The sequence below is a fragment of the Rhodamnia argentea genome, chromosome 1, assembly GCF_020921035.1.
Source record: "Rhodamnia argentea isolate NSW1041297 chromosome 1, ASM2092103v1, whole genome shotgun sequence".
NCBI lineage: Eukaryota > Viridiplantae > Streptophyta > Magnoliopsida > Myrtales > Myrtaceae > Rhodamnia > Rhodamnia argentea.
The window spans coordinates 10,715,236-10,740,548 of NC_063150.1; the positions used below are offsets into that span (position 1 = coordinate 10,715,236).

The window sequence follows — 25,313 nt, forward strand, 5'->3', positions numbered from 1 at the left end:
AAAATATGATTTTTAATTATTTTATCTCAAAAAATTTTTATATCTTTAAAAAAAATCTGATTTTTAATTTATATTTTTTCTTTATTTTCTTCTATGACACTAAAATTCAGAGTTTCCTGAACCAAAAAATAGTGGTCACTTTTCTGCCGATATTTTACTAAAACTTGCTCTTTTCGTTGCACCATATCGAGGATTTTCCTATATGGAAGATCGATACTACCAAGCTTTAAGTACTGAGTGTGTTTAGCATCTTTACGCTTTGAAGAAGTGCCGCATATACACGAAGAACCGCTTGAGATCGTGATCAACGGAGCTGACGAGCTGGTCGAGGAGAAGCCTCTGTTCCCGTGCCTCGAGCTCGCTCGGGCCGACCTCCTTCGACCCACCGTCGGGGTCCTTAAAGATGCCGCGGCAGATGTGGGCATAGGTGGGGAGCCGCTTGAGGGCTGTCCACCAGAGTGCCTCCACCTCGTCGCCGTCCCCGGCGTGGGAGACTGAGCAAGTGAAGACGTTCTCCTCCAAGCTCCACAGTCAGGCGGTTCGCGGGATATGGAAGGAGAAACGAACGCCCGGAGATTGCATAATAAAAAGACTCGATATAATAATACTTACGCGGTCATTCTTCTGTAAATGGGTTGTCTTAAGGGCGGGGCGCCGGCTTCATAAAACAAAGTAAAAGAAAGCAATAAAGTAGAAAAGAAAAGTAAAAGAAAGAAAGAAAAAGTAAAAAGATGACTAGCCATCTTCACCGATTATCAACACCAATCCTCCTCCAGAAATTCCTGCAAGAAAGCATGGTCAACCTCTACAAAACAACAAAGTCATAGAAACTAACACGTAAATTCTGCAAACATCTGCTGCTTTTTTCAAGAACACTCCGCAGCCTCGACAAGAGAAATTCATTAGAACAAATGAAGGGAAGAAAACGCAACGAGGAACTAATAAACTGTGAATAAGAGCGAGGCATAATGCTCAGTCACCCAGAAAAGGAGAAGAAACGACAGTACTGCCTGTCTCCTAGCGAGAACGAGGGAAGAGAGAAGGGTAGTTGACTTGAAGTGGATCGTCTTAAATGGGTTGTAAATAGATTTATAATAGATCCATTTATAACTTATTTATTTTGGTTTTTTAAATGACTTGTCTTAGATTCTGGCTTGCCATATTTGTTATAACCCATTTAAATATTTGTGGGTTCTTAAATGGGTTTTGGACCTATTTTGACAGCTATAGTGTTTATGTCGAATTCAGAATTTGCCCATACAACCTATTCTTCATACAGCAACAAGTAGTCATGTTTTTTTTTTTTTTTAATAATATCCAAAAAGAAAGAACGAAAGAAAAGAAAGACAAGAACCCATTAAAACTCATTAATTGCGAATGCCATTCCCGAAGCGAGAGCATATGTCAACTGTGTTTGTGTTTGTCAATTGACTGCAATGTGGCAAGTGAGGCTTGAATATATGTTGACGATAGGGATGAATCGTTTCAAGGTTGGTAGCTTCCAGACCTCAAACCTAAAACCTATCTTGTCGGAATCGATTATTTGTTTTTGAAACTTGAGACCTATATTGTAGCTTGAAACCCACCTTGTAACCGATTCTGTTAGTCCGATTCAGTTCTAGAGTCTACTCGAGAATCTACTAATTCTTTTTTTCTTTTGTTTCATTTTATTTATTTCTTGAGGACAAATTTCAATAAAAGGGAAAAAGCCACCAAAAATGCTGACCCATGCCTACTATAACATATCTATTCCAAACTTTTTTATGTGACATAAAAACTCCAAACTTTTTCCCATGGACACCTTTACCCCAATTTTTTTCTTGTAGTACCAAAAATACTAAATTTGTATCTATGTGATACATTTACCTAAAAAAATTGAGATAAATGTATCATATGCATACAAGTTTAGGGTTTATGGTGCAAAAAAAATGTGAGGGTAAATGTATCACAAGGTAAAAGTTTGAGGTTTTTGGTATCACAAAAAAAGCCTTAGGGTAAATGTGTTCGGCGGGTATAAATTTAAGGGTTTTTGTTGTCACAAAAAAAAAAACAACTTAGGACAGATGTGTCTCACGGGTACATGTTTAGGATTTTTGGTGTCACAATTAAAAAAAATATTTGGAGTGGATGTGTCACACTGGGCATAGTTTAAGATTTTCGGTGATTTTCTCCCTTAATAAGACATCGGCTAATTTATAACAAAGCCAAATAGCAATTACGATAAAATAGTAGAGCAGCAAAGCAACGAGAAGTACGGTACATAACAAAAATGAATACAAAGCAATTGGGCATTGTCCAACTCATTACTTAGTCAAGCAAAATGAAAGTTAAAACAACAACATAAATTCCCATCCAACAAGAGTAATAATCCATGAAAGATAAAAAAAAAAAAAAAGAACCACAACATCTTCTGCTACGTTATTATGCAGTGTTGAGAGCTATCGACCCCTTGGAAGAATTGAATTATTTGGAGGAGGTGGAGATTCAAAATGGACGTCCCCAAAAAGTTCGCTCAATTTGCTGACATTTACCAAGTTGGAGGCAGATTGAACGTCACGAGAAGCTAGAATATGCCCTATCGGGATTGGTTCTCAATTTGTAAAATTTGGAATCTGGCACCAGAAGCTGGAATATACGCTGCAGACCTTGGAATTGACCGGAATTGGCCAGGTAGGGTCGGTCCACTCCAGTTCTAAGGTGTACTCTAAGCCAGCGCACACCCCTAGCTGACAACATGGATCGCACGTTATGTTGAGGTGTTAAAGGAAATATGCTTCATATCGAAGAAAAGAAGAGAATAGACAAGTGGCTCAAGATTAAAGAAAGATGATTCCGCTCGATACCTAACATCTCTGATCATGAAACCCACGATGTTGGTGGCACATGGTGCCGCCACAGATCTCAAAGCCCTTTCAATTCTATAATGAGAAGAAAATAATCAATTAACTGATTGATTGTGGTTCGGTGGACCAATTGGCCGTATAGCCACGGCAAGTATTTCTCGAATGAGATGAGAAACTTTATTTGTCCAATGTCAGAAAAGGAAAGAGGACTAGAGAGATGGAAGCTATTTCGCTGAAGCCAATCAACCAATCAATCAGTTAGAAAATGGGCCTCCAATGAGACCTGCTGAGATCATGGTCATAAAAATTTGTATCCTGTTGACCGGCGACCTCTGCTTATTTTTCACGGTGCCGAAGTACCACGGCCCTTCTCTTCACATTTCTATCCTCTGCTGATTTTTCCCGCGAAAAGAGGAAGTCGCAGCTCTGGGCACAAAGAATATACCGAGAAACATCCAATGGGGGACAAAATCTCATTGGTTAAGAAGGCCATTTCCTGGAAGCCACAGCCAAATATTTTATTGGGGGTAGCTAAACTTTTTCTAATGATTCCGTCTAAGAAAATGAAAAACAAAGGACTAAAGGTCATTTTGCTATTGGCACCGCACATTGGATGCGACGGGGAACCTAAAAGGCTTTCTCTTACTCCGTAGTCTCGATCAGAGCGCTGGCCATCAATGAGGGCTATATGAGACTATGGTCATAAAAAAAATTTATCTTATCTTGACTAGTGGAATTCATTAACAACTTAATTAACAATAAATTCAACATAAAAGAAAGATTTGTGTCCATCGGATCTCTACCGAACGCAGAAAAGTTTCGCGTGCGAATCGTCCACACTCACATGCGCTTGACGCGCACAATGTTATTATGAAAAGACCTAGCACTATTCTTCGTTGACCCACAGAAAAGAATGTCCTGCATCCGGTATAAAACGATTCGACCAGAAGATCAAATGGTGAACAAACAGCCTAAACCAAAGTACCAAATCTTCAGATATCTCATTGCTCATTGTTAATAACCTCCCCTGTTTCCTGATTCAAATGGCTGCTGCTTCTTCTTCTTCTTCTTCCCAGACCAGAAAGGGTTGCCAAGTCTTTCTGAGTTTCAGAGGCGCTGACGTCCGCAACAGCTTCCTCAGCCATCTCTACAAAGATCTTGACCGGTCAGGCATATACACTTACATTGACAGCGAAGAACTGAGGATGGGAGAGGAGATATCATCCACGCTTATGAAGGCGATCGAGGAGTCGCGGATTGCCATTGTTGTTTTCTCTGAAGACTATGCTTCCTCGACATGGTGTTTGGAAGAGGTGGCGAAAATCATGGACTGCAAGGTGAAGAATGACCTGATTGTGTTTCCGGTGTTTTACAAGATGGAACCCAGAGAAGTGAGAACACCGAGAGACGAGCAGAGTTATGCAAAAGCTATGGCTGACCATGAGAAAAAGTTCGGGAAGGATTCAGAGAAAGTGAAGATATGGAAGAAAGCTCTTTTCGACGCTGCTAACCTGTCTGGGCGAGAGTTTACCGTGAAGGAAAATGTGTACGTGACAACTCCTCTACTGCAATTCAATTAGTCTATATCTTTTCCTACTTAATTTTCTCTAATGTTTGGGATCATCGCAAGCACACTCTCATCAGACACTCAGACAGCACACTTACACCGCACACGAAATAGAGCACCATGTCTTTCCTGATTCTCAACATGCCGCTGTCCGAGTGCTCACGTCCCCACAGTGCCCCAGCTGCATCACCTCAGACCCTCTCCGTCTCTGTGTGTCAAGCGGCTTTAGGCAAAGAATCAAGGTTTGCCTTCCCAGATCTGGGGTGTCGAGCGCAGATCGGCCGTCGCTAGCCTCGGGCGGTGGTCGCCTGAGGCGCCTCCGACGGCTGAGACTTTTCTGTGTTCACAGAGGGACCAAAACAGAGAGAGAGAGAGAGAGAGAGAGAGGGGACAGGCGACGATGAGGTGAGGATACGCCACGGCGGTAGGTCGTGACGGCGGGCGGAATGCGATGATGACGGCCATGGGGCAGTGGCAAAGGCGGAGGGGAGCAGACTCAGAGAGGGAGGAGAAAATATTGCGTAGTCCTGTCACCATCACTCCATTCATCAATCGCCACGTGTCCACGGTGGAGCCCATTTTTTAGCTTTACTCTCTCCGCTCCGTCACTCTTTCTTCTCCGTTGTTATCTCTGCCCTCTCTGTTACCCTTTCCACATTTTCCTTTGCTGCAGTCTCTCTTTCGATCTTCTCTGTTTTGCTAAGGTTTCCAGAATTTCTGATTGGGGGCAAGCATCAACCCTCTGTCTCTCTCTTTGCTCCATTCTTTGACTTTTTTCAAACCTGCATTTTCTTCTTCGTTGACGGCCACCAACACTCCCTCTCCATTAGCCCAAAATTTTTCCAGACTTGCTAACTACTGAGCCAAGCCCTCTCCTAGAACTGAAGCAGCTCTCTCTATTGCTTACCTTCATCTTCATTTCCAGAAACTCTCCTAGATTTTCTGCATCGTCAATCTCTATCGAGATCCCTCTCAGATCTTCGATTTTTTTTTTTTTTTCTCCATCTTTGTTCCCTCTTCCTGGATTCTCGGTTGGGACCTTGGGGGAGAGAGAGAAAGACTCCAGCAGAGGAAAAGGTGCAGAAGTGGGGGGAGTGTTAAAAGGGCTCCATCGTGGACACGTGGCGATTGATGAATGGGGGTGGCAATTTGCTGATTTGGAAAGACGGGACTCTGCAAAATTTTCTCTTCCGGAAGGGGTGAATTTCGCTTTGAGTTTTGGGGTAGAGTGAGTAGCGGCCAATGGGCCGTGCCCGGCCCAGGCATGGGATTTTCCCGTACCGGGCCAATGCTAGGTTTTTCTGTCATTGCCACGTGGCATGCTGTGTCGCATGACACATATTTGATCAATTAGAATTATTTTACTGATTTGTGATATATTTTGAAATACATATTCTTGAAAATATCCGTTTGTTTGAAAGAAAAAAAAAAAAAGAGGACCCATTAATAAAATTACCAACTTAATTTGAAAAATTATTTATGTTAATTCTAAATTCGAACAAGTAGATGAAAATAAAATACCTTCAAAGAATTTTTAACTAGATAAACTATTTTGAGTATAACTTGACAAATATGCATTCAGTTTAATGATAAAGTGTGAGAAATATACTCTTTGTGTTTTGTTGCTTTGTTAATTTGACTATAGTCTCTTACCGTTCACGCCTTTCCTCACACCTGCTCTGCAGACCAAAGCTGTCTCTACTAAAACCTTTGGAGAACAGATAGATCAAATTCCTCTACCATGTCTACGGTGCATTTTATAATTTTTAGCTCGATTGCCGGGATTTTTTTGATATAATAATTTAATATTAAACCGTACATTCATCTAACAACTCAAGCATTGTATCCTCTTCTTTCATTGATAGGTAGATTAACCAATCAATTCGTATCCTATGATTCTTCTCTCTGGAGTTCGAGTCTACAGATTTTTGAGATGCAATCTCTTCCCGATTGACTTCTTATACAGTATGCTGTGGTACAATTAGAGGTTCAAAAATCCTAAATCTGCCTGACAGGCTGCGATCTTTCAAGCCTAGAGGGTGTAGACAGTTCTTCCAACATAAGGTTATTCTTCCTCCCCTCGATTGGACCTGAGAGGCAGTAATTGCTTTAGATGCTCAAATATGTTCCACCATAGTCTAACTCCCAGGACACGTTCATTCTAGGGGATTAACTTCTCGCCTCTATGTAATAGGGTGCACTTTCTTCAAACAATTCTGTTATCCTAGAAAACGTCCTAAGGGCACCATATGATCACACGAGTTCATCATGAATAATTGTTCACTCCACTGATTTGAACCTTGTTCGTTTGTCTCATATTCCCAGAAAACTTCATAGAAAAATTCGACCTCAGAGTCCAAAATTTTTTACTTCCTGCTGATCTATAGGTCTAAGCAGGTTCATCCTCATCCTCGACAAGTACTCTATGAAGTTTCTCTTCCCACTGATACTTTTGTGGACAAGCATGAGCCTCGTGGGCTTTTAATCCACAAATCAAACGACAATTATAACAAGTCGAGGGTTTACAATGGGGTTCTCTTCCATGTTTCCTTTTAAAGGCCTCGATTCTCTCTACGGTTAGTCCCCTTTTTTTTTTTTTTTGGGTCAACCTTGATGACTATTCAGATTCATAAGTCCTAAAGTTTTCCCTCACCACACTTTCCTATCCGTTTGTGTTTGATGATTTTGGACCTCTTTTATCCCAAAAGTTAGCTCAAAAGATAAGGTTTTCCTCACACTCATAAACCCACTACTCCCTCTCACACATTTGGCCTTGGGCCAGATCCGCAATAATTCGTATCTCTCCATGTGACTATTGGGTCCAGACTTGTTGGTAACCCGAGCTCGATACCAGGTTGTTAGGAGTGCATGGCAGAAATCCGATACCTTATTTAGGGGAGATCACTAAGAGGAAGCCCAAATTTCAGCTAATCAACATATTCAGTTGGACCCACCTTCACTCAAAAGCTTAAGTCAATGAGTTATGGGCCAATTAGGATATATTAACCGCTTAACACCACTTCACTTCTACTGTGTGTTTCTCTAACACAACTCACACGATCATCCTAACAATTTTCCCCTCGCGTGTGAACTCAATGTTAAGTTTGCTCCCATTAATTAGGTATCCTTCTGCACTAATAAGAATTTGCAAAACATCTGAAGCTATAAGAGTGGCTTCACATACTTCATTAGTCGTATGTAGACAATATCCTCCTGCATTTGCTATCATAAAAATTAATGAGACCCATTCATCTATCCTTTCAAACACGTTTTTCACAACCAAAATTAGAAGAAGGCACCAAGAACTAACTATAGGCCTTCACGGGTTATCCTTTGAAAAAAATTTTGATTTTATTTTATGTGGATAATCAGGCTTATGTATAGTCCTTTTCGCTGTTCAAGGCTCATCAAATAATCTATCATGAATATGTATTGGAGCTTCTTCGGCCAATCCTAAAGATTGCTAAGAACTTGGACGAACTTACCGGTATGATTACCATTAAAGCTCCGTTTGTTTCGAGAAAAATGTTTTTCGAAAAGCCATATTTCAGGAAAATGACAATATTTTATGGTTTGAGACCTACAAATGAACTGGAGAATATTCCCATCGTTTCATATAGAATTAATTTTCCTAAGAACATTACAAAATCGATTTTTTAATAGCTTTATTTTTTTGTACAGAAATGTATTTATTTTTATTTTATTTTTTCTTTCTTTCTCTATTGGGGCCGATGGCCAACCACGATGGCTTGCTTAAGGCCGGCGAGGCTCAAGCCTCACCGGCGGCGAGGTCGAGCTCACCCGAGGCCGGCGAGCGAGGCTCGGGAGAGGTGAGCTCGCTTGAGGCTAGCGAGGTGAGCTTGCTCGCTCAAGGTCGGTGAGCTTGACCTTGCCGGCCTTGCTCGAGTAGCTATAGTCGGCAATCGTAGAGAAAGAAAAAATAAAAGAAAAAATATACAATAGAAATAAAATTTAAAAAAAAAACCAATTTTTTATAATAATTAAAAAAAGGAATGAGAGGGAAAGATCGGGGAAAATATTTTCCTCTTTTGAAAATGAGAAAAATATATTTCCCATTTTTGAATATGTTTTTCAATAAGTGAAAAATGTTTTCCTTGACTATCTTATTTTCCATGTACCAGATGCAGAAAAATCCAGAAAGCATTTTCTTAAAAGTTGTTTTTCGCGAAAGAAACGAAGTCTAAGATTTGTCGCTCATTTTACAAGATCTAAAAATGAATGGTGTTACCTTCTCTTGCTACATTTTTTGGACTTCATGGACTTGATTTGAAGCTGGTCCCTCATGCTTCTCAAAATTCCTCTCTTTTCCAATTACATCAAGCCTTTCATTGACTGAATAGGACACCTCTCTTGCAAGAGCATTTCTCCCTTCTTTTGTATCCACGGTCATTTTATTGAGCGAAAAATTTTGTTAGGAGAGTATTTACTTCACCATATAACCATCATACATGAGAGAAAATAAATTGGGTATTGTAGCAGTCCTTTTGTTGGGAGCATGTAGTAAAATCTGATACATTCACTTAGGGAGATCACTAGGAGGGAGTTCAAGTTTGAATTGATTAACATTTTCAATTAGACCTACATTCATTTAAAAGCTTATTCCAATGAGTTATGGTCCGATTAGGATAATATTAACTACTTTACACTCTATCAATTCTCTATGTGAGACTTCTCTAACACAACTCACACATGCATCTTAACAATTTTTCCCTTATATGTAAGCTCAATGCTCCCCCTTAATTATGGTATCCTTCTACACCAACACTATCTCAACTTGAGTATACATCAATGCCCACCCTCATCCCTAGTCTCTTTCCTCTAGACCGAATTATGAAGGTTGCCATCGGGCACGCCGCCCGTAATCCAGGTTGGTAACTAGATTCATCCTTTTATATATTTGCTAAAGGTCCCACTAATCAATCACCAACTCTAATGCTATTTGTTGTAAGCATGTAGTAGAAGTCCAATACCTTCATCCAAAAAGATCGCCAAGAAGGAACTCAAGTCTGAACCGGTTAACATATCCAGTTGGACTCACCTTCACTTAAAAGCTTAAATTAATGTGTTATGGGCTAACTAAGATATATTAACTGCTCCATATCACATCAATTCTTTAATGTGGGACTTCTCTAACACAACTTGCACATGCATCCTAACACTTTTTCATATATTAGAAATGTTTATTTATCTTTTACAAGGGAAAAGAATGAAAAACTAGGTTTTTTTTTAATAGAAAATATAGCCCTAATGGCATTCTTGTAAGAACTTGAAGCTGTGAAGAGCAAAAAGGTAATAAGAAAGGTATTTTTCTACGAGGACTAAGGGTGTAAACGACAACTATTCTCTTTCTAGGGCTCTATTTTTGGCTAGAAATAGATTTTTATATTTCTATTCTCTAAATGAGTTTCTGAGTAGAGACACGCGCTTGATAACAACACAAATTTTTTGTTTTTGAAAAAGAAATTTGTTTGATAACATCAAAAACTTTCTACGGTTGTCGGCTACCGAGCCTCGTCCGGCGAATGGTGATCGGCGAAGGGCGAACCAGAGTCGGGGACCGGTGACCAACAACACGAACGGTGAAGGGCGAACAAGAGCCAGCAACTAGCGGGCAAGACGTAAGAGAGAGGGAGTGAGCAATAAGAAGAATTCTTATTTCTATTTCTATTCCACAAACAGAAAAGTAGAAAACTTATACTTCTTATTTTTGTTCCGCTATTTCTAGGCACAAACTTTATCCCGAAAATAGAAAAATGAAATTATGGTATCAAACAGATTTCTATTCCAAACCTATTACTCGAAATAGAAAAATAGAAAAATAAAATTATTGTCATGTGCACCCTAAGATCTTGCCATATTCATCCCAACAGCCAAAGCACGTGTTTTATTTGTCCACATTAAAAAGTGAGACTAAAGTTGTCCCAAAGGGTAAAGTACTTGATATGTAACCGATTGGTAGTGTAATCTTAAACTTCACGTTGTTAATTTTAATCACAACTAATGTTGCGCTAGGAAATATACCAAATAGATGGGTAGGTATTTGGACAATTGAAGGAAAAACAAGACAATTTCAATGAACTTCTAAGTTGATCAATAAAATGCCGATCAACATTTAGTATATCCAATAATTAACTTAAATAATAAAAAATACAGGACAAATTACCATACAACATTTAGAATAACATGAAAAATACAGTCTTGTGCGCGTGTAGACATGGGCATCTTGCTAGTTGAACATATTTGGACATTCATCTCTAAATCTTTTGTGGACTAGCTTCTTACTCAATGATTCCCTCTTGATACTTATTCTTTCCTTTGTATTGCTCTAAAAGTAGTTTCAACTTATTTTCCCTTGTCAGACCTGAAGCAAGGCTTATTCAAGAGATCGTAGCAGAGACCATGACTCAACTAGCCCGAGCACCACTAGATGTAGCCGAGTTTCCGACTGGGATAGATTCCCGAGCAGAAGAGGTTAAAGCAAAATTAAAATTACAGTCCAAGGATGATGTTCTTATGGTAGGATTATGTGGACAAGGAGGGATAGGGAAGACAACCCTTGCTAAAGCCATCTATAATGCTATTTTTAGAGACTTCCAAGGTTCTTGTTTCTTAGAACGTGTCAGAGAAAATTCCAAAAATCTCGATGGTTTGGTTCATTTGCAAGAACAATTGCTATCGCAAGTATTACTGGGGAAGAATATAGAAAGAGTCTTTGGCGTTGATAGAGGACGTCAATTGATTGAAGAAAGACTATGTAAAAAGAGAGTCCTTGTTATTCTTGATGATGTCGATAATTCAGACCAGTTAAGTGCTTTAGCCCGAAGTTGTGAGTGGTTTGGTAAAGGAAGTAGGATAATTGTTACAACAAGAGATACGCAGGTGCTAACTTCTCAAGGGTTACCGCATCACCCGTATCCTGTTAAAGTTCTCAACGATGATGAAGCTCTTAAACTTTTTAGGAATTATGCTTTTCGAGGAAATCAAGAAACAGAAATAAGCAGCACATCGGTTGATGGGGTTTTGAAGTATGCCCAATGCCTTCCTTTAGCTCTTAAGGTGTTGGGTTCTTTCTTGTGTCATAGAGGAGAATCTGAATGGCAAGATACCCTCGAACAACTTGCCAAAATTCCTAAGAAAGAAATCAGTGAAGTGTTAAAGGTAAGTTATGATGGATTGGAAGGCAATGAAAAGGAGATTTTTCTTGACATTGTCTGTTACTTCAAAGGGCGAAGTACAAAGTACATTAAGAAAGTTCTTAATAGTTGCGGCTTTAACACAACTATTGGGGTACGAATTCTCATTGAGCGCTCCTTGATTAGTGAAGAGGGAGAGACCCTACAAATGCATGACTCAATACAATCAATGGGCATGGAAATTGTACGAGAAGGATGTCATAATGATCCTGGAAAATACAGTAGATTATGGCTTCAGGAGGATGTTTTTGAGGTTATATCAAGAGAAGAGGTAAGACTTCTTCGTGCACAAGAATTAATGTTGTATTCTTACCTTCGACTTTGTTTACTATACTTACAAAGTAACCTAAATATAATGAAATACATATGCAGGGAACAGAGCATGCAGAAGCCATATTTCTAGAGCTACAAGAGCCAGAAGAGGCATATTTTAGCCCTGAGGCTTTCAAGAAAATGCAGAAGTTGAGGTTGCTCGTCCTGGTTAATGTGGATAAAGACAATTCTTCCCCAGATTCCATCCATCTCCCTAAGGCGTTAATGTGGTGTCAATGGCCTAATTGTCCCTTGGTTCCAGAATTCAGCAAGGGTCCAAAGAAGTTAGTTGGACTTGATATGCGGAAGAGCAAGATTAAGGTGCCGGAACAATTTAAGGTGCGCATTCACTTGGTCCTTTTTTCATTACTTACTTATAACTATATCTATTAAATCTGATGATGTTTGTTGTTTTCCTTACAAAAACATCTACAATTACTATATTCTTTATTCCTAGTAGAGCATTAATGTAAGCTGTCACTGGCACATATAAGCAATGCATGTTAAAATCTTTCGGTTGTAAATGCTCGGCCGTCAACTGACAACTTGCTCGTTATATTTGAAAAACATATAGGAAAATTTAGAATCCACGTCTTTTTAACTCCTTAGTTAGTAGTAGGTAAATCTCCTTTTCGTGTTAATTTTCAAGTAATGTACTTGCTCAAAAATTAGAATATTAATCTGAGATCTAACACATTTGAAGAGAATCTACGACTTTATCAATGTGATTGAGGTTGCTCCATCTCATGTTAGAAGATTAAAAAGAAATGCATCATTTATAATTAAGCACAAAAGAATAATTAGAGAGTGGGATTTACATTCTTACTTTATATTTTCCTTTTTCTATTGATGCAGATTATTTTATCTGCTCGAAGTATTACTTATAATATTCAATAAATATTGCAATTGTATGTCATATCTTTTTTTTTAATCAGAGGATAAACCAACATGATGACATTTTGATCAGCTTTAAATAATCTTCTATGCAAGTTCTAGTGAAGAATCTGATTGATGTGGATATTTTTTGGTTATTATTGTCTGCATATATATTATTTCTCTTGCGGAAAGTTCACGTTGATATCAGCATTTAGAATAATATCACAAATATAGTCTTTGATCCGTGCAAAGCACAGACATCTTCTTAGTTTTCTATAAAGTTTAGTAATAACTTAACGGTAAGCTATATAGAAAATACTGGTCAATTATTGAATAGTTGGGTATTTAAAACTATCCAGTAACTATAAGTAATTTCTTAAAAGTGTTGGTAACTTAATGCGTTATTTACTAAACAAGTTTTCAGTCAAAATTTTGTTAGCAATGGAATATGACAGTTACCAACGTCTTTCACGTTTTACCAGCGCAGAACAATGTTCCTATTTTAGCTCTATGGAACGGCAAATCGTCCTTATGTAATTTTTTTGGAAAACTATAAGGACAATATATTTGCTCGTCGACAAATAGAAGTAGTTACTCTTTCATCAATGTTTTGCGATAATGCTTATGAGTTTTGATGTGCGAAAAATTTTGTATATAAATTCCCAGTATATGGACATACCACTAGCTTTTTACTAAAAAGTTGGAGCCAGATTTTGAATTGAATATTTATCTCAATACTTTTTTCTCGCCGAATTGTTTCTTGCAGGACTTTAAAAAATTGAAGTTCATAAACTACAGTGAATGCGAGTCACTGATTCATATGCCGGACCTCAAATGTATTCCAGATCTAGAGGAATTGGATCTCCATGGGTGCAAAAACTTGGAGCATGCCCACGAATCACTTGCAGATCACAACAATTTACAGTTGTTGAATTTAAGTGGGTGCTCTAAACTTCATGATTTCCCCAAAATGCTCCGGTCCAAGAAGCTTCAACTTCTCAATCTTAATCTTTGCTCAAAATTGGAAAGCTTCCCTGAAATTCCAGATAAAATGGAAGGTTTGCGAGGACTTTATTTAATTGGGACTTCAATTGAGAAACTTCCCAAGTCCATAGAAAATCTTGTTTCCTTGGAGGAAATGGATTTAAGGTATTGCACGAAACTGAGAATCCTTCCATCTAGCATTTATAGGTTCCAAAATCTGGAAAGGCTGATACTTGAAGGTTGCTCAGGACTAGTCGAGTTTCCAAAGAATGGGGAGGATCCGAAGGATCCCCATACGAAGACAGGATTTCCTAAGTTATATGTTTTAAACCTTCGTGGATGCAATCTATCAAAAGTAGACTTCTTGGAGAGTTCCTGTTTTCCTGTCTTAAGAGCATTGTATTTGTTGGGAAACAATTTTGCTACCCTTCCTACATGCGGACAACTCCATAATTTGCTGTGGTTGGATGTTTCGCATACCCAACAACTACAAGAGATCCCCAAGATGCCAGGGCAATTGCCTCGTCTATATGCAATTGGTTGCGAATCTCTGAGTAAATTCCCCCCTGACACATTCGAAGTTCAAGGTAATTAATCTTATCTTTCTATAATGAACTGGTCCGTAAGGGGTTGCCCTTGACTGATTTGTTCATGCACTGACCGTTTGCATATTAGGAAAGGCTGAAAATCCTGGATCGATGCGGAAATTAAGAAAAGCAAACATATAGGAAGTTTCTGCATGTATATGTAGTGGAGGTGGCTATCAGGCAACAAATAGGATATTCTCTCTAGTTATAGAGCTCTATTTCGTTGTGGAACTGTAAAGATCACCCAATGAAAAACTTGAATAATACATGTTCATCCAATTACAAAATCTTCAACAATACCTATCCAGTTTCCACCAATTAAGTACAAAAATCTTTGTTATGCTATTGCTGACTATAGCTAAACTCTAGGACTGTCCACTTAACTCATTAAAACTCTTCTTGTTAGGTCCCATTTTCCAAAAATGTCTAACAGTCTACATCTATGACAGGAATTTCGTCCCAAAACCGATTGCCGAGTTATTCTACCTCAAGGAGAGATGCCAGCATCTTTGCTCCCTGATAAAGAGGCATATCTTCCTTGACTTCAAAGGACTTGTACAAGAAGTTCGTAAGATTGGCCTTATTGTGTTGTATTCCAAGTAGAAGAAGGAAAATAAGACATCAAATTTAAGCTTTGAAGCACAAGTTAATGGCAAAACAATGATGCAAGACGATTGCTTTCAGTTCATTCTATTTGGATCATTTGTGGCTTGAGTATATTATCCAACCACAGGACATTATTGGAACTCAAACTAACTTTCCATCTTGTTTTTCCCTTTCTTCATGATTATGTGTGGTTATTTATCCAACTCTAAGTTGGGCGTATGCTTCTTTATTGCATAGGACTGACGACCGAATTTCCTTGTGATGTCTCAATCACAAGACATTCTTATTGCATCGAATTATTGTCGCAGTCCTCACAAGGCAAATTCATAGCAAGTGTTTGTGTTTTATATCTCCTTGTTAACTGAATGATGATCTCATTGACAAATGTCATATTCTGCACGACATACTTAGTTGCATATCATTTACTGATTTCAGTGGCGTCAGCGTATCCTTGTAATAGCCTTGCGCGGTGAGCACTTTTAAATGAACTGCAGATCAGTTTCCTCGCAATTGCACCTACTGGCTAGTTTTTTTTGTGTGTGTGTGTGTGTTATATATATATAATTTTTTACGGTGGTCTAGATCTAAAGAAAGAAAGTGATTGCTAATTCTCAACAGTCAAGCTAAATAAATTGCTCTCGCAGGTGATAATAGAAACTTATGAAGAGTTAATGAAGCACAGGAGCATCTCTTTGCCTTTGGCCCCAAGAGTCTGAGAAGTCCGTGTCTAATTTTCCATTTCCCAAAAAGGAATAATGTCTATCAACTTTTTCATAGATGTACCGCTCGAAACCATACCTTAACGGTGAATATTGCGATAAGACTTGTTTCTTGACCAAAAATAGTTATATAAGTGTTTAAGCAGACGTTTTAATTGCGCAGACAGGTAATAAATGCCTTCCAAATTACAATTGAGCGCCCATTTGTGGTCTTGTCCGCTGGGACTCTTTTACTTCCTTTCTATTAACTTTTCTCGTTTATTTTTCTTTCTGAAACGGAAACCACCATTGGAGAAAAGCGAAGCTCCAAAGGTGCAATGGTTCCGTTTCTCCACTCTTAGAAATTTTGTCGTTTCGTACACCATTTTTGTTTTGTTTCTGAAGGTAAATCTCCATTTCAGGAGAAGCAGAGGTGCGAAGGTTCCGTTCCAGTGGCACTTGGTTTGATCTTCTTCTCCACTCTCATTCTGTTGCGTTTAGAACTTTTTGCCCTTTCATTAACTTTCCCCAGTTTGTTTTTCCGTTTTTGTAATAAAAAATCTCCACAACAGATTTACTCAGCGCCTGGTTGAGTGCGAAAGGTCAAGCGCGCGCAAAATAGAGGTGCGTTTTGGCTCTGCTCGTATTTTGCATTCGCAAAAGTCTCCTTTCGTAAAGAACGTATAGCTAGGAACATTTGTCTCGACTATTGTTTATGGAGCTCGTTAAATCATTCACATTGTCACAAATTCCCTAAGTCATGGCGGCACAAATCCGAATCCCATCTTCGATTAAAACTCAGTGTAGTGGCACTCAGCGTAGTGGCGCGTTGATGGAGCGATTTTAGAAGGTAAACTTATACAAATCAGCTGCTCTTAACAATTATGAGGAATCCAAATGATGCTCGCCAACTGTTTGCGCAAACGTCTTCACGTGAAGTAGCTTAGCAATTGTAGTTATTTTTGCAAATGTTATTGCTATGGGACAAAGGGAAAAAATTTAAAACCCTTGAACTCACGTTGTAGTCGCACTGTGATGATGAATTTCTTTTTTTTTTTTTTCTTCTGTCTGTCATAAGTGGTACCTAAAGGTGTCAAATAGATGGGTCGGATCGGGTTTGAGTCGGATCGAATATGGTCCAATCCATATGACCTATCTAACCCATTTTGACCCATATTTAATTACTCATACCCTACCCAACCCGCAACTAACTCATACCCAACCCGACTCATTTTGACCCATATTACCAAAACACACTAATATAAAAACTATGCACCGCATACCGCTGCTCAAACTGTCGCCGCCAGCCGACCATCGCCTACTGCCCTCTCACCACCGCCACCGACGGCCCATCACCACATGGCAAAGAGCAGAGACCACCTTTGTCCGGTGTCTCCTACTCCTCGGAAGCCTAATCTAGAGTGGCAGTTCCCTCCCCTGCTTCGGTTCAGTTGGATCTCTATCCATGCTTGTCACGCTGATGCCAACACCAAAGGGAAATTAAAGGGGCAAATTGCACCAGTAACATCCACACAACAAGTCCAGTCCCATTCGTTAAAGAAGAGACGAGACCCGTGGCTCCAAAAAGCATACACTCTCTCGTATGGGGAGCATGTTCTCTTCATCACAATCCCCGGAACACAGCACACATCATCTTGAGAAGCATGTGATACTCTGTTCTTATGCTTAGGAAGTGCCTCTCGTGCCTTGCACCATCCTTGTTCGCATGTCCTAACTTGAATGTGGCAAATCACATGCAGAAAGGGTAGCCATTTTCGCTCTAACCGCCAACAAGGTGGTCGAGTGTTTGGCTGTCCTTGGAAGCCAAACTGACATTCGAAGATTAGCCACAGTTGAGGGCCTTCTTAATCGAGTCTCATGAATGCTTGATGGAAGAAAATTGAAATAGCATTGGAATATTTTCAAACGGAGCTTCCTGAGAAGAAGCCGGTCCATGATTGAGACATTCTCATGCAAAAGTTATCTACCTCAAGATCTATGGGATAGTTCCTGGCGCTTTGTGCAGTACAAGTGGCTAGCAACTCATGGCGTCAATGAGGAATCGATCCTGCACATTTGCCTGCGAACCTACATAGAGATACCCAATGGTGGAAGGCGGGCGAGCGGCAGGCGGGCCCCACAATGGCTGTGGTCAGCGGATGGGCGGCACATCGGCAGCATGGTGGGCGGGTAGTGACGCTGTGTGGTCGGCAGCCGGCGGCGGTGGGCAAGCGGTGGTGGTGGACGATGGCGATGACGTTGGGTGGTGGGTGGCGAGGGACTTGGAAAGCTATAACCCATGGGTTGAAAATAGGTTAAGCTAAAACCCATATTTAAATAGGCTTTATAAACTTAGACCTATATTTGATCCATTTTTTTAGATTTAGTGAACCCATATATGATCCAAGTGTATAAAAGTGAGTTAAAAAGTAGGTCAATGACTCATATTGACACCTCTAGTGCTGCTAGATGATTGAATAGCTTAAACCGAGGTTGATATTTCAATCTAGAAGAGAACAGTGCTATGAGCGAACTGCAGATAAGAACTACTGCAAAACAATTGCAACACCGTTCGTGACCACCGAGAAACTACTAGAGGAAGACGGAGCAAACATGGGCGATGCTTCTCTCTGCTGAAGCCTTAATAGAAGTCTACTTTATCTGACGGCTAAACAACCACAAATCATGTATGTGACCGGTCCACTATCACGCTTCATGTAAAATCCAAGCCAACTCACCAAATAAGAAGTATTCCTTATAATTCGAAATATAGAAAAATGATATCAATAAATCTACAATTTACCATATTCAAAATTGCAAACTTTGCTTTTCTTGCTTTTTATTTGGTTAGTCGGTTGAGCCATGGTCTTGTACTATCTAACAGCATGGTCGACATTTGATTACTTCCTTTTTCGAAGGGCAAACGCCCTTTTATGTTGAGTGACCACAGGACTAAACTAAGCACTTCGTTGCCTTCATTTGGTACCTAATTTTACGCCAAGAGCAACCAATGAAAAATCCATTGCGTTTATTGGACAAACTTATCGAATTTGCTAGCTAATTTTCTTTCAATTCACTGATAATAGTTAATAACAAGCTACGCTTCTCACCGGATCCCATTCCAAGTTGAGCAATCTCATAGAAGGAATGGCACATTTTGAAATATCGTTGTCCTTCCGGTTTATCTTCGGAGTCATCATAACTACTCTACATGGATATATGGTTCCTCCATAGGTCCTCCCCCACGGAATTGCAAAATGTACTTAGAAGGAACAACTTCAAGATGGGCCACCTAGACAAAATCACCTGACCGCAATTTATTTAACCAAATGTTCACATCGAACCAAATTTAGGAAGTTGAGATACTTGATTAAAGAACAAATATTTAGGTACTTAATTGTAAAGGGAAAATTGTTCAGAAAGTCCTAACCCTTGCACTTTTGTCAATTCAGTCCTAAACCTTTTGACCTTTTGCCAATTGCGTCCTATGAAAATCGCTAATGTGGTAGCTTACCATCCTATATGGCATGGCCAGCACCGACGTAAGTTGAAAATTAGTGTAACGTCCTTTCCTTACTTAGGCTCCATTTGTTTTACGAAAAATAAATGTTTTGAAAAATACTTTCCAAAAAATGATCGCTTATATCACTTATAAATTTAAATGAACAAAAAATATTTTCATTATTTACGCAAATATTTAGATGCCAAATGTTGTTGGTAATGAAAATATTTTTCATTGACTAATTATTTCAAGCGATACATGCGATCATTTTCCTAAAAATATTTTCCAAATCAGTCATTTTTCGCGAAAGAAACCCAGCGTTAATCCTAGTTTATTTTCTTTTATTCTTTTTATCCCATTTTAACTATGGTTTCAACCCAAAGTGGTCCGACAAATTGTAATTTCATTTGCCGAGTTAGTGATAGTTATTGGAGAGACATGAATTAATTTGTTCGACATATGTTAAAGAATATCACTTTGTATTAACTTTAGTGAAATGATAAATATGATTGATCAACTTTTGAAGCAAAAATGTGTGAAGGCTATTATACTTGCACCTAAGAAAAATAAAATAAAAAAAATACCGAAACAACATATCTTTCAAGTAGTCATGGATTGTAATTGGTAATTGGGAAATGCTTTTTTGACAGCACTGTTCGGGATGGTACAATTTAATCGTAAATCTACACACCATCATCACATGTTTCGCATAAAACACCCATTAATTGGGATATTGTGTAGTTAGAAATAACTAACAGTATTGTCAGACTGTCCGGTTAGCAACTTCCTTGGTAATTTGTAAAGAGAGATAAAAAAAAAATGAGAAAACTCAGTGGTGAAATGCCATTTCCTCGAAGCCATAGAGGAGTATTTTATGTAAACCACAAAGGACCTTATAGTAGTATTCTTCTTTGACCTACTAAGAAGAAATCATGCATCTTGGATCTGTAATTCTATGGATGAACAATGAAAGAGTCCACTGCCAGAACTTGGATTATGATTCGTTTTGTTTGTACTTTGGTCTGCAGCGATTGTCTTCTTAATGTCGTCAATTACTTATTTTGCGAATATGGTATCAATAGAGAAATGTGCAAATTAGCCAAGTTTATTTACTCTCTCACATGTTTCAATATCAAAACGCGAAAAATCTTTTTTTTTACAACAAATCTCTTGTCAAAAATTTTAATCCTGGAATATGTGGAATTCCACGTAATTGTTATATTTCTGTGTATTGTGTACATTATCAACAATATCTTTGCATTAAGTATTTCTAACATGGTAATTTGCTAAAATAATTCAAATGTCAATTTTGCGCATATACGTAACGTGTGTGCACATGGTACATTCACATTTTTCTCTTCCTACATCTCATATGAGACAAACTTTGTGGTCTTTCAATTTTCTATGCAAGCTCGTCGATCCCACTGACTATGGAATGTGTTGAATGAACAGTGAGTAGAAGGAAGGGGTTTTTGAATTTTTGTGAGGTGAAAAACCACGACTATGGAGTAAAGAAAAGAAGAAACTTGATAATCTAGATTTCCCTTAGCCGAATCACTACCTTGATAGGCCATAGAATACTCTTTGGATCACTCACGAACTCTAGGAATCCACCAAAGGTACAGAGAGAGACGAGAAGATACCAAGGGACAACACCCAAGAATGAAACTTCATTTAATAAATCAACTATGTTTGTAAATGAAGGATCCAAAGGGTATCTATAGCAACGAGCCTAAGATGCTTTCGAGTAAACTCCAAACACAAGAATAAATAAGCTGTCTAAAATATGAAATTCAAATTGGCAACAATATTATCAAATCTCTAATCGAGAGTCAAGCAATCCTAAAAATATTACAAACAAACTTACATGTCAAGAAAATATATCATATCCCTATTATTCTAAATGCAAAATATGGTAAGGGCCAATCGTTGGCAACAAAATTTAACCAAAAAAAAAAAAGAAAGAAATAAATGAATATTCTTATGCCGAAAATCAATCAAGGATGTATTTTCTCTTGGGGATGAAAGTTATGAATTTCTTTCGCAAGATGTCTAATAATTGTCCTTGTCGTTCCCAACATAAAAAGATAGCCTTCAATGGTTTGCAAAAGACAAGGGAGAATTCCTCAAAAAAGAAAACTGAAATATGTGAAATTGTAAGAAATCATCTCTAGCTCTCTTAAAATAGAGTGTAGCAAATGAAGGAAATGGAAAAGAAATCATTTTATTCTCAAGAACATTTTATGCAAGTAGCTTTCTTGCCTTTTCCGCAACAAGTCGATGGCAAATGGTGAAGATTTCGACAAAATCTAGGAAAGCCATTAAGAGAAGGGGATTTAGATTGTTACTTTATGCTTTCAAGTGTTTTAGTTATTCATATTATTTTACTTATTTAAAATTGTGACGCCCCAAAAATTCGACATCCGTAAAATAACCGAATTCAATTTATAGAATAACTATGAATTCCAGTTTATTGTATAAAATCGGATTTTAAAGAATTAAGTGACGATATTTAGATTTTTTCCAAGACGTCGGTCAAATTAACTTAAGCTTTGATCATATAGTCATGATCCTTTAGGAATTGAAATTCTCGCGCCTAAGCCTAACCTGAAAATGTCCGACCAGTCTAGAAATGTCAAATGGCATCTTGCCCCTAGGATTTTCATTTACTACGGGACGAAGAATAGTCAATCCGTTAGTAGGTCTCACCTAATCAATTCAACCCCAACACCGCCGCCCAACCCCACACACAGCCCCCCACCCACCCCCCCCCGGCGGGGCCCCCCTCCTCTTTCACTTCACCGAACTTCTTCCACCTCCTCCTTGCTGCTTCACTGCACAGCACCACCGCCGACCACCACTCTATCCCAGCCACCGCTCAGACTGTCACTCTGCCTGCCACCTCGCCGAGCCACCACTAGCCTTCGACCACCATCCACCTCCTCCGCCACCGTCTGGCCGGCACCACTCCACCACTGCAGGTGCGAACCAGCCCGAGAAGCCCTGGCTTTCTCTTTCCCCTGTTCCACTCGTGCACTTCCCCCCATCATCGAACAGACCTCCTCCTCCTCTGCTTAACATGTGCCACGCCGCCACCACCACCTCTGCTTTCTCCTCCGCTATCCTACCACCACCGCTGCACCGCACCGCCACCGTACACCACCATCAGGCCCCACCAAAGCCGAACCAGCCACCACCCAAAGCCGACCTCTGTTTTTCCATCCCCTGCTCCAACCGCCATTGCAGCTTCGGTTTGCTCCTGCCGTGCCCTGTTCGTGCAAGCTGTGTCCTGTTTTTGCCCGGACCGTGTCCTAGTTTGCCCCGGGTTGTGCCCATCCGTGTACCGGACAAGTATGCTGAGAGCCTGGGCCATGTACCAAGGAAGTGTGCCGAGAATTTGTGCTGAGTGTCGGGGCCCGTGTGGCAGTCGTGCCAGGTCGTGTCCTAGTTCGTGTCCGACCATGTTCGAGAACGCGAGCCCATGCGGTACTCGAGCAGAAGCTTTTCAAGGCTTGTCGCCGTGCTCGCCTTGTGTTATTGATTGTGAATCAATCTCTAATCCTTGGTTACGTCGCTAATTACGTTCGGATTAGCTTATTTAGATTATTAGATGTTTAGGTAGTTCGATTAAGGCCGGTTTAGGTTAGAAACTTGGTTCGGGTTCAATGGCCCTAATTGGTTAAGTTAGTCCGGTTAGCTAGGATTCCGTGACTAATTGGATTAGATTGCTCGATTGAATGATTGTTATTGCTTGATCATGAGCGAACGATAGGCTAGAGACGATAGGTTGGAGACAAGCGAACGATCGAATTACGAATCGGGTTGGTTAATGTTGATTTATTGTATCCATGGGGATTTAAATGCGCATAATTTGACTGAATGTTCGTAATGGGACTAATTGACCTTCGTGATTGAGTGGATTGGTTCTATTAAATCGATCGTCTACATTGATTGCATACATTGATTGCATGGTTGATTGCCCTGTACGACTTATGGTTGGAGGTTTGAGCACCCTGTTTATAGATGCAAAGTCTGGCGGACAACATGTGCATTCGTGTGACCATTCAAGGAGTCCTGTTGCATGAGCATGTCGCATGAGCATTCGACTAAATACGGGTTATAAACAGGCTGTTTGTCGAGTATGCCTAAGTGGTCACATAATGGGTTATCCCCGATAATGTCGTGCTATGCAAACCAGAATCCCATGACTTGTTAGATGCATGCCTTTCCGTGGCGTCGGATTGAGCGGATGCCGATCGCAACTTGTGACGGACCGAAACCCCTACGGGGATTCCTGGTAATTCCATGCCGTGACAATCGGAATCACACCGACTATCGGATGCCGTTGCCGGAAGTAAGGGATGATGTATGGTCATGCCGGTAGAGCACCAAGCGCCAATCGTGCTAGGCCAAACGGCCGTTAATAATTGGATTGCATGCAATTGTGACTCATTCATGAGCGAGTGTGTATGCATCTTGACAATGAAATTTGGTATGGGACGAATTGAGTAGAACGACGAAAGCACATATTCGCACATATTCGAGTTATCATTGCATTTTGTGTAGTATTCTAGCGGATAAGTCGCATGTGGTTGAGATATCTGCATTGAGATATGTGATTAATTGATAGAACGTTCTGACAAGTTGATGTGATGCCTTGCCCATGAATTAATTAATATGACTGCCATGTCATTGTTTTACATTACCTTATGTATGGCTTCCGGCGGGTAAGCTCGCATGTGATTGAAATATTTATATTATGATTTAGTTGAGGAGGTTTGGTGGATATTTTACTTCCTTGAGAAGTTCTACAGCTGAGCATGGAAAATCTACTCCTGATGATGGAGACCCACCTCCTCCCTCTTTTCTTTGAAGAATGTGTCACTCCCATCCAGGTTGCTTTTCCTTTTACCTCTCTGGCATTTTTCCCCACCTTAATTCCCTCTGCTTTTGTAAGGAAGGACTTCGTTTTAATAACAAATCAAGCTTAAATCGGAACTGATACCACCTTTTCTTTGAGGACATATTCCATGTTGTTGTTTCCTCTTTTTGGGATTTTATTGCAAAAGAATGACAGCCAAATTTCCTTTGTGATTTATCAATCATAAGACACTCTTACTGCAATGAATTACTACTGCAGTCCTCACAGAGCAAATTCATAGCAAGTGTTTGTTTTTCATATTTCCTTGAATTTGGATGATGGCTTACTCGTACAGTGCGAGTTTAGAGCTTCCAAAGCCATTGACATCTGCGTGAACAAGCCTACCGCCGGCGCTTGTCCCTTCTCTCTTTCATCTGACGGAACCCTGCTTGATATTACAAAACACAAAGGTTCTACAGAATATTCTAAAAAAGAAGCATTTTAAGGATTAAAGACGAAAACTGTAACGTCGGAGCGTGATATGAATAAGTACCTGTGGCTTGCATCTAAGCAAGAAGCATTATTATCATTACTTTCATTTCCTCCATCAATCAAGTTTCTTCAAAGGTCCTATGAGCACATGCGACATTGAACCGAGGATCAGGCTATCTGTGCACCATGAGAGTCAAATACAAAGCTTAGAATGCTTAAATAAGCATACACTTTGTTGATTTACAGACAGAATCAAAGTCATTGTCATGCCCAACCCCACCTTCAAAAGACATGCTGGGATTTGCCATTCTAAGGAGAATAAAATTATACTAGAAAAGTACTTTCATGGCAAGATAAGAGTTCAGCCAAATAGGAAGTTTTCTACCGTGTGTTCTTGTTCCTCAAAAGGCACCGATAAAATGGTTAACGAGAATCCATTAACTCCTGAAAACATAATATTATTTTAAAATTGTTAGGATGTCGTTCATACTCCCCATTGATAGAAAGACATGGGAGTCCCGCTCCTAGTGAGCAGGTGGGGGTTCGAGGGAATTGCCTCGGCGGGGGTCTCAAGGGGCAGCGCCTCCAAACGCCAGAAAGTTTTAATAGTTTGAGCCTGTATTTTATTGGTAGTTTGGACTTAGGCTCATGAATAGCTACTGTACATTTAATCTATTTTTCTTGTAATTGAGAGTTGTAATAGAAAAGTGGAATATATTAATTATGGTAGAATTATCTACTCTATGTAGCCATAGTTTAAGGGTAAATTGG

General features: G+C 39.5%; 1 protein-coding gene across 1 annotated transcript; it reads left to right on the forward strand.

Annotated features, from left to right (window-relative positions):
- Nucleotides 1–3,809: 3,809 nt before the first annotated feature.
- On the forward strand, nucleotides 3,810–15,189 carry LOC115728705 (disease resistance protein Roq1-like). Its single transcript, XM_048272183.1, has 5 exons — nucleotides 3,810–4,389; nucleotides 10,791–11,895; nucleotides 11,997–12,275; nucleotides 13,579–14,383; nucleotides 14,833–15,189. Exons 1-5 carry the CDS (start codon nucleotides 3,887–3,889, stop codon nucleotides 14,901–14,903), a joined length of 2,763 nt encoding a protein of 920 aa, XP_048128140.1. The 5' UTR covers nucleotides 3,810–3,886; the 3' UTR covers nucleotides 14,904–15,189.
- The last annotated feature ends 10,124 nt before the right edge of the window (nucleotides 15,190–25,313 follow it).

Bases quoted from the DNA above. Each gene is read 5' to 3' on its own strand.
- LOC115728705 (XM_048272183.1), top strand. From the start codon at position 3,887: ATGGCTGCTGCTTCTTCTTCTTCTTCTTCCCAGACCAGAAAGGGTTGC. The intron at 4,390-10,790 runs GTACGTGACAAC...TTCCCTTGTCAG, and splicing joins TTTACCGTGAAGGAAAATGT to ACCTGAAGCAAGGCTTATTC. The intron at 11,896-11,996 runs GTAAGACTTCTT...ATACATATGCAG, and splicing joins AGGTTATATCAAGAGAAGAG to GGAACAGAGCATGCAGAAGC.